This window comes from Erithacus rubecula (genome assembly GCF_903797595.1).
Source record: "Erithacus rubecula genome assembly, chromosome: 6".
Lineage (NCBI taxonomy): Eukaryota > Metazoa > Chordata > Aves > Passeriformes > Muscicapidae > Erithacus > Erithacus rubecula.
Window position 1 is genome coordinate 29,218,326 of NC_136688.1, and position 18,483 is coordinate 29,236,808.

The window sequence follows — 18,483 nt, forward strand, 5'->3', positions numbered from 1 at the left end:
AAGCCAACAGGAATTTTTTATCAAAAGCTTGGCAATTTCTCCAGTTGATAAAGTGCATTCAACAAGACATGGAGGTCCAGTTGATGAAGAGAAACTACAAAAGCTATACTGTGTATGTTATACCATTGTGTTCCAAATAAATGTTCTTGAAATCTCTCACACAAGTTCTCACAGAGTTCATCCTAACAGAGAAACATATCTCAACAGTATAACCCAACCAGCAACAACTTCACATCAGTTGGCCAGGAACAAAAATCTTATGCATTTGCCAGATCACATAAGGGAGCCAAATTCAAAGGAGATTTAAACTTATGAAGATTGAAAATGCATTTTCTGACCTAAAAGAATGTTAATCAAATTCAAGGTATGCAACAAACTGAAAAGAAGTGAAGGGAAGTGACATTCAATTAAAAAAACACAAAAAAACCACAACTGTAAATATTCAATGGCTGGCAAGAAGTAATTTTAATTAGTGAAGTAACTACATACTATTTGTGAGCAACTTTGATGGTGGGGGCAGTGACTGTCAAATTCTAAATATTATATAAGATAATACTGGTCTAGGTGGCATGATTTATAACTCTTACTTGCCTAATCAGGAGTGGAAAATTCTGATACAGAAATCCAAACTTCAACTTCAGTTCTCTTCTCTGATAAGAACAATGTTCTACATCAAGTGAGCAGTTTCTACTGCTAACAAAGAGGTTAATATATTTTTAATATAGCAGCAAATCAATTTAAGTTAGAAATGCATTATGTACAAATTTCACATCCATACATAAAAAACAGATTTGCACTTGAAAGCATTTTTACTTCTGTGGTTTTACGCCAGACAAACAACAATTAGAGGTTTCCTAAATAAATGGGAAATATTTCAAACAAAGGGAATACAGGCTCCTGTAACAATGACATATATTCTCAACCAATAAACATACTCATGCTTGTGCATTATACTGCAGTTTGGCACAGAAATTTTATTAATATTGTTGTTGCACTTCTTGATAATGTTAAACCTACAAAAGCATAATGTACATGAATTATGGATGCCAATAAAATATCATTATCAAACCATCTCAAATTTTGTTCACTCTACCCACGATATTTTTTTTTTTCAAATGGGCAGTTCTACTCACACTGTTCCATGTGCAGATGTAGGAATAAACACAGTGCAGGTAGAACAAGCAGTGGTAAAAAGCACTGCAATTTTCTTACTGTTTTCAAACTATTATCATCACTAGATGGAATGCTCTGTTAACAACACATAATGGCAAAGATAATGCAACCATATTCTTACATAAGAGACTTTGTACACCAGTAATTTTACACCAACGTGTCAGTTCTTTAAAAATATCTATTGACTTCAGTGATATATAATGTTCAGAAATAAAATATAAAAGCTGGTAGGTAAAACTCACAGCCAGGGCAAGACAGACTACAACAGATACATTACATAGTGTGCCTCTATTTGTAGAGACTTAATGTCCTAAATCTCATTTAAACTAGAGATCTGGGCATCTGAGAGCTGGGTCCTTACTGCCAGTATGCAGTGAACAGCTGGACAACTCTCCTGTCACACAGCTGAAGTTCTGCAAACCCTTTCACTTGCTCAAGGTTGCCTTTCTGACCACAGCCTTGCCTTTTCTCGTAATGCTATTGCTGCCTCCTGCATCCAAGCTACTTCCCTCTCCTCTTCAAACACTCTAAGTCTTGCAGCCTCATCACTCAAGAGCCATAAACATTGCTTTGGCCTATTTCATGCCTTTACCACTCAACCTTGACTGCCAATGTCTCCTCAATTCAATACTTTCAGTCCTGTCATTTCAGAACCATTTTTTCAATGCTGGCACATTTTACTCCTCACTTATGCCTGCAGCCTCAGTGATTCTCTAGCTTGCACTACACAAAATAAAACAGAATTCGCACCTCATGCTCCTGGTGGAGTTTTTCAAAACCCAAACACCTATTCCATACAGCAGAAATCTGTCTTGGCAAAAAGAAAGGGCCCGTTTGAGGGAAAAATAAAAACATCCTAGTCCTGGGTCATGAAGTTTTGTATTCCTTTTATATACCTTTCCCAAACTGACAATTCACTTCCAAATGTGCTATTTTGCCTTGCTGTCCTAAGCTGAACTTACGTTTTAAAAGCAGATATAGGGTTATGGCACATATAGTGGCATACATTGTCCTTTAAACACTTCTGGACACTAAGCTAGCTCCTATCAAAGTTACCTTCTCGGTCACAGAGAAAACTGTTGCACCAGTGAAGTCACTTAGAAGTGACCTGATGATGGGACAGGTAGATGATAAAGCAAATCAGCTCTCTGGTAGGGTTCTGAAGCAAATATCTGCTCTCTTTGACCACTTCTAGCACCAAAATTATGGGAGAGATGTTTGCATTGGGGCTCAGCGTAACACGGAAAATCTCACCTTTCTGAAAACAGATGGGGCAGTAAGACTTTAAAGGGAAGAGGACAAGTGCCTTTAAGGTTTCTTCTCAAGTATCAGTAACAGCCTGTATTTCATGCTTTTTGACTAGACAGAGGTGTGTTTGGAAAATATGTGTAAACAAATCTTGCCACATGTGTTTGCTCACATTTATACATCCTGAGGAGTTCAACTATGAAAGAGGAGCGGAAGTGTTGGTAAGGACATTGGAAAAGGGTGTATCCACTAAACCCACAGGAAACAATTAAAGCAGTGAGAGGACAACATCAGAAGACTAAGTTAAGGTGGAAAGATCTGGTATTCAATTTACCTTTCAGAAGCTTAAAACAATATGACCTTTAAGTGGCCAAGTACGAACAATAACCTGGTAAATGGCCAAGGTCAATCTTTGTCCATACTAACAGTGCTGTTGAGTGAAACCATTCTCCAATGAGGCTGTCTACAAACTTCATAAAGCAAACACTGCATTGCAAATAACTGCCATGCAAACACATAAGAACTCCTTGCTCAAAGGTGCTCCTCACATTTTGAAAAACTGCATATAAAAGAAGAAAAGCAGTCTTAAGAAATAAACTGCAATGGATGGTGCAAATTTGAAAAAAAGCCAACAGCTGGTCTGAAATCTTGCCAAATCTGTTACTGTTCCTTACAAAATGATTTCCATAAATCTACTGTAAGGTAATCAAGTGAGAGGCACTGTTTCCAGCACAGCATTGGAGAGAAATATGTTACAAGTGTAAACTCTTTGAATGTCTCACCTTAAGGATCCCTATTTTCTCATAGACTTTTTCCACATGGATTTGCTCCACTATTGCTAATTTAAATAAAAAGCAACATACTGATATGTATGCAGGTTTTGGTAAACATAATTATCAGTAAATGTCTAAAGAAATTCAATATATCCAATATATATCAATATATCCAATAACATGCAATGATGGCATGGAAGTGATCAGAAACAGAAAAAAACACTTCCTTTCCTTTCAAACAAGTAAACATACTTTTGAAAACTAATTGAAGAAATCAAATTCTACCCTATTCATAAATACCCCCTGTAAAGAGATAATATATGTTTTGCCTTTTAAAATGATACTAAATTGGTGAGCAAAATAAGGACAATTAATTTCAGCATGCAAGAACTTTGGAACAAGGGGTTTTTTTTAAGAATAAAAATGAGAGAGCTTGACTTGGTTAATTAAAGACAATGAAATCTGGAAATTTTTATGCATGCCTTTTGTCTGGCTGAGGAATGAATACAAGACAGGACTGGCCTATTTAAGTTAAAAGGCAAAACAACAATTGAGTGCAAACTGACCAATGCAACAGCGAGATTCTAAAACAAGGCTTGAGACAGCTGTGCAGAAGGGAAAAAACATTTTTACTTTGCTGATCTTTGATGGCATCACTTACTATAATGTTAAATAATATTAGATATTGCGCAAAATAGGAGTTAAGATCATAGAACCAGTAGGTGCCATTTGCTTTCAACTCCTCTATTTCCTAAAACCCTTTTCAAGGGTGAAACTGGACTCCAGGGACTATTAGTACACTTGCTAAAGAACATACCACTTGAAGGAAATTGCATGTTTACATCATGAGAAAAGCAGTGTCTGTGATTCACATCCTCTCACACCTTACATCAGATAGATGTTACTTCTGTGATGAAATCAGCAAACTCCAACTGCTGATGATACATGAATCATTGGAACATGCATGCCTTGAAAGAGCTTCATTAGTTTCAATACCAATTTTGGCTCCTGTGAACACAAAGCTGCCTGCTGCTAGGCTCCCCTCAGTTGCCCATTGTGCTGGCTTTGGCTGGGGTACAGATAATCTTCACAGTAGCTGGCACAGGTCTATGCTTTGGACTTGTGCTGGAAATAGTCAACCATACAGAGATGATTTTTCTACTGCTGTGCAGTTCTTGCAACATATCAAAGCCTTTTCTGCTCCTCAGCTGAAAAGTAAGTGGGCTGGGGGCATACAAAAACTTGGGATGGGACAAAGCTGGAACAGTTGACCCCAAACAGAGGGGTATCCCACACCATATAGGGTCATGCTTAGCATATAAGGCTGAGGTAAGAAGGAAGGTGGGGAGATTTGGAATGATGGTGTTTGTCTTCTCAAATAACTGTTACAAGGGATGGAGCCCTGCTCTCCAGGAGATGGCTGATGATCTCATGCCTGCCCATGGCAAGCAGTGAATGAATTCCTTGTGTTGCTTTGCCTGTGTGTGCTTTTGCTTTCCCTATTAAACTTGTCCTTATCTCAACCCACAAGTTTTCTCGCTTTTACTCTTCTGATTTTCTCCCCCATCCCACTGGTTGGAGGAGCGAGTGAACAGCTCCAGAAGGCTTGGTTGACAGCTGGGGTTAAACCACAACAGTCTTTTTGGCACCTTACATGGGGCTCAAAGCATTTGAGATAATGACAGATTTGATTGAAGTGTGCTAGATTGAATTTATAGCTGTTATTTCTGTTCAGCTGATAACCACCAGGCTCCTGTGATTGTCACAGGGCTCACTTGCCTGACAGTGTCTTGTCTATTGCTCCTTAGTGGCTGCTTTTTGCTTTTGCTGCTTGCTGTAGTGCTGTGTAGCCCTGTACCAGCTCTGTCCTAGCCAAAACCACCACACATGTGCACGAAATACCAGTAATGATGAAGCAAAATTGTAGAAGCATGATACATGTGACATGATTACTTCAATAGCAAGGTAATACAGACTTCAGCATAAGAACCCTCCTGGAATGTCTAACAGACATATCAAGAGTTGCACAGAAAAGGAAGGATATGTATGGATAGGGAAGCACCAGAAACCATAATGGAGGGAACATCAGAATGATGATGGCATGCAGATTGGTAGTTCATTTAGTTCACTGCACTCCATGCAGCTTCTGGGGATACCCAACCAGTAAAGTCAGACAACCTAAAATGATTTACAGGTTAAAACAGAGTTGAGCTGCTGAGATGAAACCAGAATGATAAGGAGCAGATTTACCTAAGGAGAACACAGTATGGCAAGAACATCTAACATATTCAAAAGGTGGAACCAGATGGAGAGACAAATATCCCCTTTACTGTCGGGTTCTAAAGAGTATGAAAGATGCATCCAGCACTGATAATGGATACTGGCATAAGAAGGATGCTAGAGAAATTGTGGAGAAGGTCATAGCTGGTGCTCCACATCCTCCCCATCATTCCAAGCTATCCTGACCTGACCAGCTGGGTACATACATATTCTGGACAGACTACTGAATGCATGTATCTTTGAATACATAGATATGAAAGGGTGAATTACACCCTTTTTGTTCTAAATTAGCATCACCTATCTCTCCTGTAATATCTGGCACTGAATTTTGCTACACCATCATTAAATTGTTTACTCTAATAAGAGAACCTTCTCAACAAGAAGATCACTGTTTATACTTACAGGTACATTTTTAACACTGCTGATTATTTCATCAGAAAAGAATTCAGCAATAAATGATATGGATTATTCATGATGATCAAGAGTCAGTGAAGGAACAGAAGGCCATAGCTGAGTTATTGATTAAATCACGTTAATGTATGAATGGACTAAGACACTAAAGAAGAACAACAAAAGAAAACCAAATTCCTACACACATAAGGCTATATTAAAATTCAGCCTATAGGATGCACAGTTTTACTCCTGAAACCATTTTTCATGAAGTAACAAGATTCAGTCAATTGACATATGTAATAGGAACAAACAGCCCCAAGGAAAAAAGTCAGAATGGAGAAGGGAAGTCAATATTTTTCTGATTCCATCTTCAGCAAGACATAAAAAGACCAGGTGCCAACAAACTCAACAAGCATCAGTGACAAAACCAGAACTAGATATATTGAAAATGTAGCCTGCAAACAATTCTGTAGAGGTGCATTCAGAGTAATTTGAAGACACTGGATAAAAGACAGATGTAACTACATAGCAGTTGGTGAAAGAAATCTAAACCATTAAACAAACTATAAAACCCTCATCTTGTGTTACATAATAATTCAAATCAGAATATTTGTTTTGGATAGGAATGGAAAAGATGTCAGTAAGGCTTCTAATGTGAGAAGAATGCACATCTTTTCCCTATCTTAAAGAAATGACAAATTGAAGTTACCAGAATTAAAAAAAAAAAAATCGCTTGGCCTTGGAAGACAACATAGTAAGAAATGAAAACTATTGCTCCCAAAGTTAATCAAAGAAAGCATTTCAAGGAGGAACTGACAATATGATACAGTGCTAGCATACAGAGACTAGAACTTGTGCATGTGTGAGCCAGGATGTAAGTACTGAAAGATTGCTCTCTTCTGAAGGAATACACACGCAGAATAGTAACAATTTGAAAGAAAAAATATTTCCAGGGAAACACTGAGTAACCTTTTTTACCTGTTTGAAAGTTTTCACTGGGCTCAGGAAAATAATGAAATTCTGCAGCTTAATAAATACTAACTAGTTGTTAAGACCTACATATGTAGGGAATTTTTGCACAATAGAGCTTCTTTGTAGGAGTCAATCTATAACAGGTCTGAAAAGTAGCTGATTCAGTCACTGCAAGAATTGTTCTGGATTTTCTAGATCTGAAGCTAATTCCCAGTTACTCCAAAATAAACAGTTCTTCACTATGACTAAGGGAAGAAAACTATATTTTTGTACTGTTACACTATTTAATAGCAACTCCAGGTATGAATAAATAAAGTACTACTTGAAGCACACATATTCAATAAAGAAAGCAGTGACAAATAAGTAATTCTACTGAAATTCAATATTCAGCCTGCACTTTACTCCAGTCCGTCTTCTCCAGAGCTGACTTGTTGATGGGCCTATTTTGCTACTAAAAAAAATGCCCAAAAGACTATCCCTGAAGTTTTTGACCTTCCTACAAACTGTATTTTCCATTTTTAAAAGGATTTTAGTATCTAACTATGATGTATTTGAGTGATTTTTAATATCCCAAGCAACCAAGCTGCTTCTTCCTTAGTCACAATGTCTCACTTCCAAAGCTGCAGCAACTAACAATTACCAGCATTTGCAACCAAATGTAAACTAAAAATAAGACTTTCCCAGGCTCAGTGATCCACATGTTTTGCCAAGACAGTACACTTTAAACAATGAGGGAAAAAGGTAATGACTGCATGAAAATATTAATTAGTAATTGATCTGAAAAGCACTGCTGGAGAAGAACCCAGTAGGATTCCATAGACTGATGTATGTTAGGGAGCAGGATTCATCTTAAGGCAACTGTGGCTATTTTCTACTTAAATATATTCTATTAGCACCTCTTTTTACTCAACATAATTTTCCGTAATCCTGGAATGCACACTGAAAAAAACGCAGAGGAAATTAAACCCAGAAATAATCACAAAAACATTGGGAGTTTTAGCAGGAACATGTATCTAACTATGCCTGAGTGTATTTTTACAAGAAAAAGCAGGAAACCCTTGCAGTGCTTGGAGTGTGATCTCACCTCTAACAATTTACAATATTCTTTGAACTCTTCCATGCTCCTCAAGCTAATCACAGCTTAACAGCCATGCCAAAGCACTTGCTACTTACTCAGGCAAGTTCCTAGGTAAAATAAACTTCAGCTTATGCAAACTTCATAAATAAAAAGGAAACAAAATTAACTTGAAAATTTTGTGTATGCATTCAAACTTCAAAATACATTATCATACTTGCCACATTTCACTTTGATGAACATCTTAAGAAGAAACAGTAAGAATCAAGAAGAAAAAAAATTATGCACAAATGAACACAAAATATCTATACTGTGGATACAGCTACAGCTTACCAAAACACATTTTCAACAGCATTTTATTATTTACTAAGAATTTCTGGTAAGGAACTGGATCTTTCTTTTACTGATAAATACTGAATATTTCTACTGAAAAATTTATAACAACTGTAATTGACAAAAACATCTTTCCAATTCTACCTGCTCCCATCTGCTAATGTGCTTACCTCACATAGCAATTCTATATTGAAAAAACAGTAGACTGAAAACAAATTTGAATTAGGTTTAGCATTAATTTGTAACTCATTTGTGTAGATGTCAATGTACATATTTAATGTAAAAGTGGTGGTTCCTGACAGATCCTTTTTTGTTAGCAGTAAGCATGAGAAATTACTGAAATAATAAGTTTTGTTTTTGTCACAGAAAAAAACTTTCATCAGCATATTTTTTCTTTCAAAAGAAGTTTAAACTATTTTTCTAGGCTATTTCATTTCAGAAATTCTCTGCAACTGGAACATTTACATAAATTACACATGTCATTCTTTTTACATTGGGAATATTAGGTCTTTAGGCAAATGTCTACTTATGAATGATAAAGACAATAATTCTTCATAGAAGACAAAATGTAACAGAAAGTGAACAACTAGCAGAATTAAATGTACTGTTACAAAGAAGGTGTTGATGGATGGAGCAGTGGATAGATGTTTTGCTAGACTTGAAAAAAATTATGAAAAGTAGCACTGCTTGCTCATTTTAGCTGTAAGATAGAGCCTATAAACTTCCATTATATAGGAATGAAATATTATCTAATGCAGCTACAAACCTGTAAGGATCTCACTTAGTACTCAGGGTTTTGTCTGGTTCAGTGTAACTGAACAATGGATAGATAGGGAAGGGACAGAAAACTAGCAAGTAAAGTAGAGAGAAATCTTAAGCAAAATGTAAGGAGTGAAGGGAATGAAGTAGCAAGACAGAAAAAAACCCCACACTCTCATCTTAAAATTACTACAACAAGTTCCTTAGGATCCTTCATGATCAAAGATAACACTGAAAGAAACTTTGCACATTGAAGTGAAAGAACTGAACATCAGTGAGACTGATGATTGTGCAAAGTGAAATACTTTGAACATCTCTTGTCACTGAAATGAATTCCTGGTGATAATTAAAATCCTGTCCTTAGTCTTCTAAATCTGCTTTCTTTGACTTTGACATACAGTGTTGCCAAAACTTAAGTACTTATTACATCATTTATGCATGGGAGAAGTGAAGACTTCAACTTGAAAACTGCAATTTTCTTTTATATGAATCTGAACCCCCTATGAGTAGAACAAAAGTAAAAGTTTGAAATAATGACTCAGTCATTTGCTCTGGATATATTCTTTTAAGTCATCTGAAGTTAGAGATCAAAAGTTTAGTACTGTAAGCTTAAAAAAACCCCAAGAATCAACATTAATGAAAATGAAAAAAAACCCTCTCCATATTTGTAAAAGTAATTTACCCTAGGTACCCTTACTGCTTTTGTGTCTGAAAAGAATATTGCATTTTACTTCATGAAAATGCCAACCACATAGACAGACATAGTGAGATCTGAGAATCTGAGCAGCTACTGGAAACAAGAAAAATTTGCAAGCCATACTGTGTCATCCTAAACATCTGTCATGTGAGTATTCAGAAAATTAATCTAACCATGTTAAGAAAGCCTTGAAATTTTTAAACACTCAAAACTACATGGAACAAGATAAAAATATGTCACAACCACTATAAACTTTATGGCTGAATGACTGAAAAAAGGAGGACTGTTAGTGCAGTTTTCCTCTGAGTAAAGCTTAGATTGCCTCTATATGTGAACCCATCTACTACAAATATGGTTTAAATACTCTGTGCAGTGGTTGATTTGTTTGAAACTCAAATACAATTTAGAGATCGAGAAGAAAGGTGTTCTACAGAGATTTATTAAAAGCTAACAAAAGCTGGTTTGCTTAGTTTTGGGGATATTCCTAATCACTGACACAGAGAAATCCTAATGGCAATTTGCCTTAAAAAGCTCCTACATCCTGAGAAATACAATTACTTATTTTACCAGGAAATTACATTTATGAAGACTGACCGAAATATCCAGGTCCCACCTCAATATTTATCATTTAGTACTTTGCTAGAAACAGAGATTTTCAGAAAACACGGATGGTAAGTTGTAAACAGTAAAGGAAATCTGCAATTTAATGTCATATTTTGTCTACATGATCTGGTTATATACATAAACAACATTAGGTTTTCCAAAATATGATTATGAAAAGGTAAAGTCTTCTAACAGATCAATCAGGAGCATTAGTAACATGTTTTCCCATACCTTTGCTCCAATATCCTCATGCATTAGTAGCCTGCTACTTACATTCATTTAATAGAGGTGCTCCCATCATTGCAGAAGCTTGATTTTTTTTTTCTGAGGCACACAGAGCTTTTTGTTATTCAGCAAATTCAGTAAAAGAGATATAAGGGTTCATGAACACTTAAGACAAAAAAATACAACAAGAAAATGGTACAAAAAATAAACTGAAATATGCAGTTGACAAAGAAATATTGGTCTATGGCTAGACCACCACTTCAAAAATAAGTATAATCAAATAATATTTTCCCCTGAGACTTCCTCATCTTTGTTTCATGTTATATATACATGTTTTGAAGGCCTGAAATGAATTCCTTAACCAGCAAATGAGTGTTTTGAAAAGATACCCACTTGCAGATTAAAAACAACCTTGGAGCACCACCTGGATGCAGAAGTTCAATTTACTTTTATTCTCATTACTGTGTGGGCAAGAGACCAGTAAAAACTTAATACATATTGCATTATTAGAAAGCCAGGATCCAGAAGGCAAAACAGAGTAAGTGAAGACATTTAGAAACAGATAATATTAAAGAATCTGAATGAACCACATTTCTTGATAAATTCAGATGATTGAAAACTTGAGGATACCGTAAAGGACTGAACAAAAAGATAATGGGTAGTTTGTTTTTTCAAAAGTTATATATAAAATGAACCAAGAACTCTCTAAGTGGTAAAGAAGCTTATGTGCAAGATTCAACCTCTAAATAATAGGAACAGATGTCATCACCAGTCAAATATATTTTCCAGTTGGGTTTTTCTTTCATTTTTCCATATATCAGCTTATAACAAACCCCATCAAATACAACACAGAAAATCTAATCTAGCTAGAGGTTGCATGGCAATTCCTGTTATAAAAGTGGCGTAGTCTCACACATTTTGAACAAAACCTGATTTTACAGTCATACATGAAAAGCAGGTCTCAACATGAAGTACCAAAGCATGATGTAATTATGAAATGAGCTCATCTCCATTAATTGCCCAGAGTTTCAGATTTTCAATCTGTTTCAAACTTCTAGTACATTCCTTCTGTAATCTCTGACTATCTCAATCAGAGATAATCTCAAGACATTCTAGAGGACTGCATTCTGCTTCATAATAGATAGGCTTTACTCCCATTGTGATAAACTTCCTGAAAATATATAGGTATCTAGAGCTATTTTTCAGCAGAGCTGTCCCTTATTTACACTTATTACTGGTCACCTTTGGTTTTCTTTGGACAATTTTGTTTTATCAATGGGCATAAGGCTCAGTGCAGTTTCTCTGTTTCATCTTGTTCTGCTCTGAGCGTTTGCAATGTAAAAAGCTTCATGTTTTTACTTCTAAGCCATCAGACAAGATTCAATTTATTTGGAAAAAAGTAAAGGAGATGCTTACAGATAGAATTCACTGAACAACCTTAAGAAAAGTAGACTACATAATGAAGTTTGCTGTCCATCAGAATAATTTTGATTCTATTACAGTGAAGGTAAGTACTGCATAAAACAACCCCATAAGTAAAAGCAAAATATTTCTATGGGCATGTGCCCATAAATCTTGTTTGCTGACAGAAAAGAATGAGACAGAAAGAGAGAAGAACTAGCAGATGATGGAAATCATTTTAGCAAGCAGAATTATCTTCAAGGATCATGGGTTAGATAAGGAAGAATGTTATTATTTGCCATCTGCTACTGGTTTATTAGTATGTCAGCATCTGGTGCCACAGAAAGACCTTTGTGATGTGAACATACAAAGCTAATTTAGACATTTTTCTTCTGCTGAAAGGAATTCTGTTGAAGGTAAACATTATAGACCTTGCCACTGGTCAATTTGCTTAGTTTCTGATGTATGCTATTTAAAGCTTGATAAAAAGTAAACATATAGAGTTCACCTCAATGATTAAATAGTATAATCTAATCACTAAGAACTGAATAATAATCCCACAAGGTTGGCATTAAAACTTTCTATTCAATTTTGGTTATTTTTTGATTCCAAATGTCAGGCAGCAAATATCTAAGTTTGAGCAAAGCCAGTTGGTTTGAAAGTCTTAAATGGAACAATAATAAAGTGGGGCACAGATCTGCCCCAGCCCAGGCTAGAAATTTGCACATGTATTTTTTTGACAGAATACTATTTGCTTAATGTCGTTACTCAGTGGCAGGATTATCTATGCTCCTGGGAATACTGAATGATACTAAATACATTCAAGGTGCTAACAATTTCATATTCATGATCAGTATTGCAAGAGATAATGTGAAGCTTCAGTAACCATAAGGTGTTGGTGAACCCACAGGCCAAACTGTGCAACAGTGCACGTGGAACGAGCTACACTGTCCTGCATTTATCTCTCAGGTAGAATGACACAACCCTTGCATGCGAACCAACCTTGTTCAGCAGAGGCAATACATTAACCTGAGATTACAGGGCTGAGCATGGAGCTTGCAAGGCATAAATGTACCTACTTTTGGTGTTGGGCAGGACGCAGTGGAGAGGCGAGAGGTGGCTTGGGCACGAGGAGATTCTGAAGGAGTAGTACTGAGGGAGGCTGTGTCACGTGGGAGAACCTGAACGCCACGAGAGATGATGGAATCTGGAATCTTAAAAAGAAGAGAGATGCAATTAATAGCAAAAAATATACTGTATGTAAAACTTACTCAAAACCTTACCTCAAAAACATAGGGATACCCCACTCATCAGTTTGCATACCTTCTCATACTCAGTGCTTGGCATACTCTCCTAATTTCAGTAACAAACACCTAACACATGTATAAGGTCACATTCTAACTGAAGCAGCACACAACATACTAGTTGTCCTTAAAAACTTATGAATCAAATGTACTACAACAGGAAACAATAAGAAAATAATGTTTTCCTCTTAAACCTTTGTTTCAAACCCAACAATGGCCTACAATGATTTCTTCCATGGCACGGAGGCAGACTTGCCATTCATTAATTAGGGGGCAATATTCTGAAAAGAAAACCATTTGCTAGAAATGTGCTGGACCCCTTTAAAGAAATGTCATGCAGTGAGAAAATTTCTCACAAGAAACGTCATGCAGTAAATACTCTTTATTTCAGCTACAAAAATTCTCAGTGTAAGGTTCGTGCCGCAAAAGCTACAGGCCTCTCTGGAGTGAGTAAAGGCAAAAGCATTAGAAACCACCATTCAAAGCCAACACTTGGTTTAAAATACATTCTGAGGGGAAAAATAATAATTCTGCCTTTTTTACTTCCTGCATAATATATTAGACAGCCAGGTAGGGAAGCATATCCCTCCTGATGGACAACTGGCAAACTGGAGATACTAGATGAGGAAAAGGCTAAGCAATCAACAACTTTTTTCCCCTCAGTCTTCACTGGCAATCTCTCTTCCCATATTGAATGGATGGACCTTAAGGCAGAGGGACAATTAAGCCCCACTCTAAGGGATGACCAGGTTCATGACCACCAGAGGAACCTCAGGAACCTGAACATATATGAAGTCTATGGAACCCGATGAGATGCACCCCGGAGTCCTGAAGGAATTGACTGATGTAATTGCCAAACCACTGTCCATGGAATTGGAAAAGTCATGGCAGTAAGATGAAGTCCCAGGTGACTGGAAGTAGGGAACATTACATCCACCTTAAAAAAAGAGTAGAAAGGAGGAACAGGGAACTACTGACCTGTCAGCCTCATCTCTGTGCCTGGGAAGATCATGGAAGATCTTCCTACAAGCCCTGTTAAGGCACATGGAGGACAGGGAGGTGATTTGAAGCAGCCAGCATGGCTTTACTGAGGGAAAATCCTGGATAAAGTCTATCACAGCTAACTAGGAAATTTAGACATTTAGATCTTCAAAGGAATATATATGTACATATGCATATTTTAAGATCTTTCTCCTCATTAAGAATTTCTTCATTCACCCTGATGTTCAAGTTCTAAGAACATTAGAAGAACCCCCACATCTGGGGGAAATGGCAGTAGCAGACAACAAAAGGAAGCAAGAAAGGAAGGTCCAGTGACAAGCAAATTATGAATGTTGGGAATTTCCAGAGAGGATTCTTTAACAAATGGAGATGTTGGTACCCAGTCTGCATCTGGGCATTTTGAGCACTCTTGTCTATCAAGACTTTAGGGCAGATACAAGCCACTGGAAAGTATGTCCTTCCAGAAACAAGCTTGAATCCTAGCTTTTAGTATATGTTACATTATTAGAACATTAAGAGAGCTTTGTCTCAGGGTAGTTAAAATGACCAATCTTGATACTTGTGTCATTAAACCCATGCCATTTCCCACTCCCTCAACTTCCTTGACTCCCCTCTATAAACATTGAGTATATCTAACTTAGAAATAGTATATCTTGACTTAGAAATCCTGGGTTATACCTAGGGGATTTTATTTCTCCACATACCCTCCTCATGTAGAATAGTTTCTTTTGTTTCTAACTTGTTTATAAGTTGTGTGAAAACAGGTTTTGTTGTCAGAGTGCCACCAACTGCCTCCTTTCTGCTCTACAGTGTTTCTAGACTAACAGTGTTTTTTGCCAGTTTGTCAGCTCTCCTCAGAGGATCTTTCAAGGCTAAGCATCTCATGCTACAGTTTCCACTGTGAATTCTGAAGTCAGCAGAATTTCCTTTCACTATGGATAACTGTGCTGGGGATATCTTCCTCTTCAGAAACAGTGCCTAACTGGCCTCTACATGGAGTATTCTGATTTACAAATTGCATCTCAGAGATGTATCTTCGAGGTAAACTAAATCAATGATATTCCAAATGCTCAAATGGTTTGTAGTCAGAAGCATGATTTCTTTTTGTTCACTTTTTCTCCCGAAATTCCATCTTAAATTCATTAAAGCCCAAAACAGGCTGACAATCCTCAAGTTTTACATTGGTATAGATACTCCTTACAACTTTCAACACTTCCATTTAATGTCCATGCCTGAGGAAAATGCTTTGAGAAAGGCATAGAATAAAAAAGACAAAATCAAAGAAATAATCATTTTAAGTCTTCAAATAAGATACCTTTTCTTTACTCTCCTCTGATAAAAAGCTGCATACTTGATATGATTTTGTGCAGGTCCATTACCCCTTTTACACACTCCTAGATCCCACAACATGAATAACAATATTGCTTTTGCAAATGATATCATGATTCAGTTCTCCCTAGGTTTACTCTGGGTACTCTAGAGTAACCAGATACTTCATACTGTCTCATACCCTTCAGGCAAGAAACATTTTTTGTTTTATTTCCCACCATACTGATCAATCACAATTTTATCTGATTTCACCTTTTTGTAACAAAAACCTGTCTCTGTAATAAAGGGACGGTACCATCCCAGTTTCCCTGCTGTGAGTTTGAAGATCTGATTTGGATTATAGAAGGCATAAAACAATAGCTTAAGAGTAATTTGCAAAAGAACACAGAAACATGTATGGTAGTTTAACAGGAGTATTAGTGCATTTTGGATAGACTGCTCTTTTAACTTTCACTAAGCCATACTAAGCATTTCTGATTTGTCTTCCTAATATTTTTATTCATTTTTCAGTTTCAAATAAATTGAATAGAGTAGAAATCCCCAAACTTTAAAAGTGGTACAATAAAATTCTTAGTTAAAATAGTTTCTTGTTTGCATTAGCTGGAGTAGAAAACCTGTTGTAACATACTGACAAAGACAGAAATAAATGAGAAATGAATGAAGCAACAGAGAAAGATATTCACCATATCCATCAGTCATTGCTTCTACAATTTTTATCTGACCTGGTCTTTCTCTGACGTACTTTTATTTTGGTTTAAAAATTTATGTTTTCATATTAGAGAGCTTTGACAAGCATTGACAGGAAGGGGAAAAAGGGAAAGATATGAGTTCTTTATTCTCTTTTGCTCAGAATGAAACAAAGATTGACAGTGATGGTGAGTTAAAAAAACAATCTGTAGCTGACAGTGACCATGACTTCTGTGCAAGAGAAAAAAATGTCATAAAAATATATAGGAAGGACAGCATAAAAAATCCAATAACTTGCCAAAAACCTAACCAGTTTCTGCTCTGAATTTGAAGATCTGATTTGGATTATAGAATGCATAAAATAATAGCTTAAGAGTTATTTGCAAAAGAACACAGAAACATGTATGATAGTTTAATAGTGTTCTTCATAGAGGCTGGATCAAGTGTTCTACTGATACTGAAGAATATGGTCCAAATTCTAGTTTAGCAACCTCAACTCCAAAAAAAACAAGCCAAAAACCACCTCTGCAATAAATGGGTGTATGTGTACTATATAGCTTTTTCATCAGGTGTGTGAACTTTAAAGTCTTCACACTTACTAACTGACTTTTCAAGAGACAGAGAATCATGTTTTAAATACAGAGGTATTAGGCTATTTGATTGATGGTTTAAATTACTATTTGCCTAAGGTAACAGGATCTTTTTTTACCATTCATTAAAACAGTATTCTACTATTCACTAAAACCCAGTAATTTATAAGTCCTCTGCTTCCTGACTCCTGAAGTCTTCTGGTTTTGAGAAATTTACTTGTACAGAGAAAACAAAAATGAGGCAGAGCAGAAACTGCAAGTGACAAAAGCAAACTATGAATACCCAGTGCAAATGCTGTATTGTGTTGACAAAAAATGACAGAGAAAAGCAGCAAAACAAGACAAAGAAAAGTTACTATTTCATAGCTCTAAAGCAGTAATTTTAGAAAATTATTTTAATTATATTCAATTATTGAATATTTTAGATAATGAAGCCAATGACTGATCAGAAACAGGCTTTATAGCAAATATTATCATAGCAGCTAAATGATTCAAAGTGACAACAACCATGACCTTTACCTTGTTTAGCCCTTTATCTTAAACAGATATTTTCTGCAACGTGTGCTCTCAAAGACAGCACTGACGTTGTCTCTGTTAGAAGGAAATAAATTACACTGTCTGTTCATACACAGACTAGGAGGCAGGCAGAGCATTTTTAGTTAGTGTTAGTGCAAAAGCCTCTTGCAAGTGTCTCTTACCAGATCTCCTGCACTGCCTGCTGCTTGATGGCAATAACTGATGAGACCAGGGATGGGCTGTTGACCTTTAGCCATGAAAACAGCTGGACTGGTATAGGATGGATGCTTCTAATGCACAACACATAACAGCTATGAATACAGTGACAGGAAAACATGAAACTGTACAAGCAAATGAGCAAAAATGAATGAGGTGAAAACAACTATGACACTGAAATGCCAAGCTCATATGAACACAGCCAGTTGAGATCTCAGGTATTTCCTGCCTTTAAAAATGGCACATATTATTTATCTTTGCCTGCATCAAAAGAAATTAAACAATTTAAAATTTGCATTAATAAAAACTGATACTTGCAAATGATAATTACCTTAATTCATCCCTGCAAAGACATATGTAATCAGGATTTTCTGTATATTGGGAGATGATCTCCAGCTGCAGCTGTCTTAGAAATGTCAAGATGTCTCAGACCTGAATTCACATTTCTGGAGTTAGAATGTTGCTGCTTTGGTTTAGAAATTGCTTAATATAATTTTGAGTTACTTAGACTTTCAATTCCCATAATAGGAATTAAAAGCACAACTTGTGGAGTAGATACAGAACAAAGCAGTTTGGAAAAAAACTGTTTCCAAACACACAGGGATACATTATCTTTACATTAGAAAACTGAACATATAAAACTGAGGTAAATATTTATATATTGCTTCAATTAGTACAATAATTCTTGGGAAAATACTTAAAATTTGAATTGAAATTATTTACAAGTGTTACCTCATTTTTTTCTTTTGGCATTTCCAATTTATTACTTTAGTTTGAGTAATACTGATCTATGATTACTGGTTAAAGCAAAGCTATAAAGACATTATGATATTCAGTTTGTTGGCAGAATTCCACATCTCTTATGCAGACATGCACATTGGAATACACTAATCTGGATTATTTATTA

The 18,483-nt window shown here is 36.1% G+C and overlaps 1 protein-coding gene across 21 annotated transcripts in view; it reads right to left on the reverse strand.

The window, feature by feature from the left end:
- GPHN (gephyrin) overlaps positions 1 to 18,483 on the reverse strand; it is a 272,258-nt gene that overhangs the window by 79,449 nt on the left and 174,326 nt on the right. For 11 of the 21 annotated variants that reach the window (XM_079309649.1, XM_079309645.1, XM_079309647.1 and 8 more), the window contains one exon: positions 13,012 to 13,146. In XM_079309649.1, coding sequence (XP_079165775.1) covers positions 13,012 to 13,146 — 135 coding nt within the window. Of the gene's footprint in view, positions 1 to 13,011; positions 13,147 to 17,542; positions 17,651 to 18,483 lie in introns of all 21 variants that reach the window. The other 10 variants (XM_079309643.1, XM_079309651.1, XM_079309659.1 and 7 more) reach the window with 1 other exon arrangement.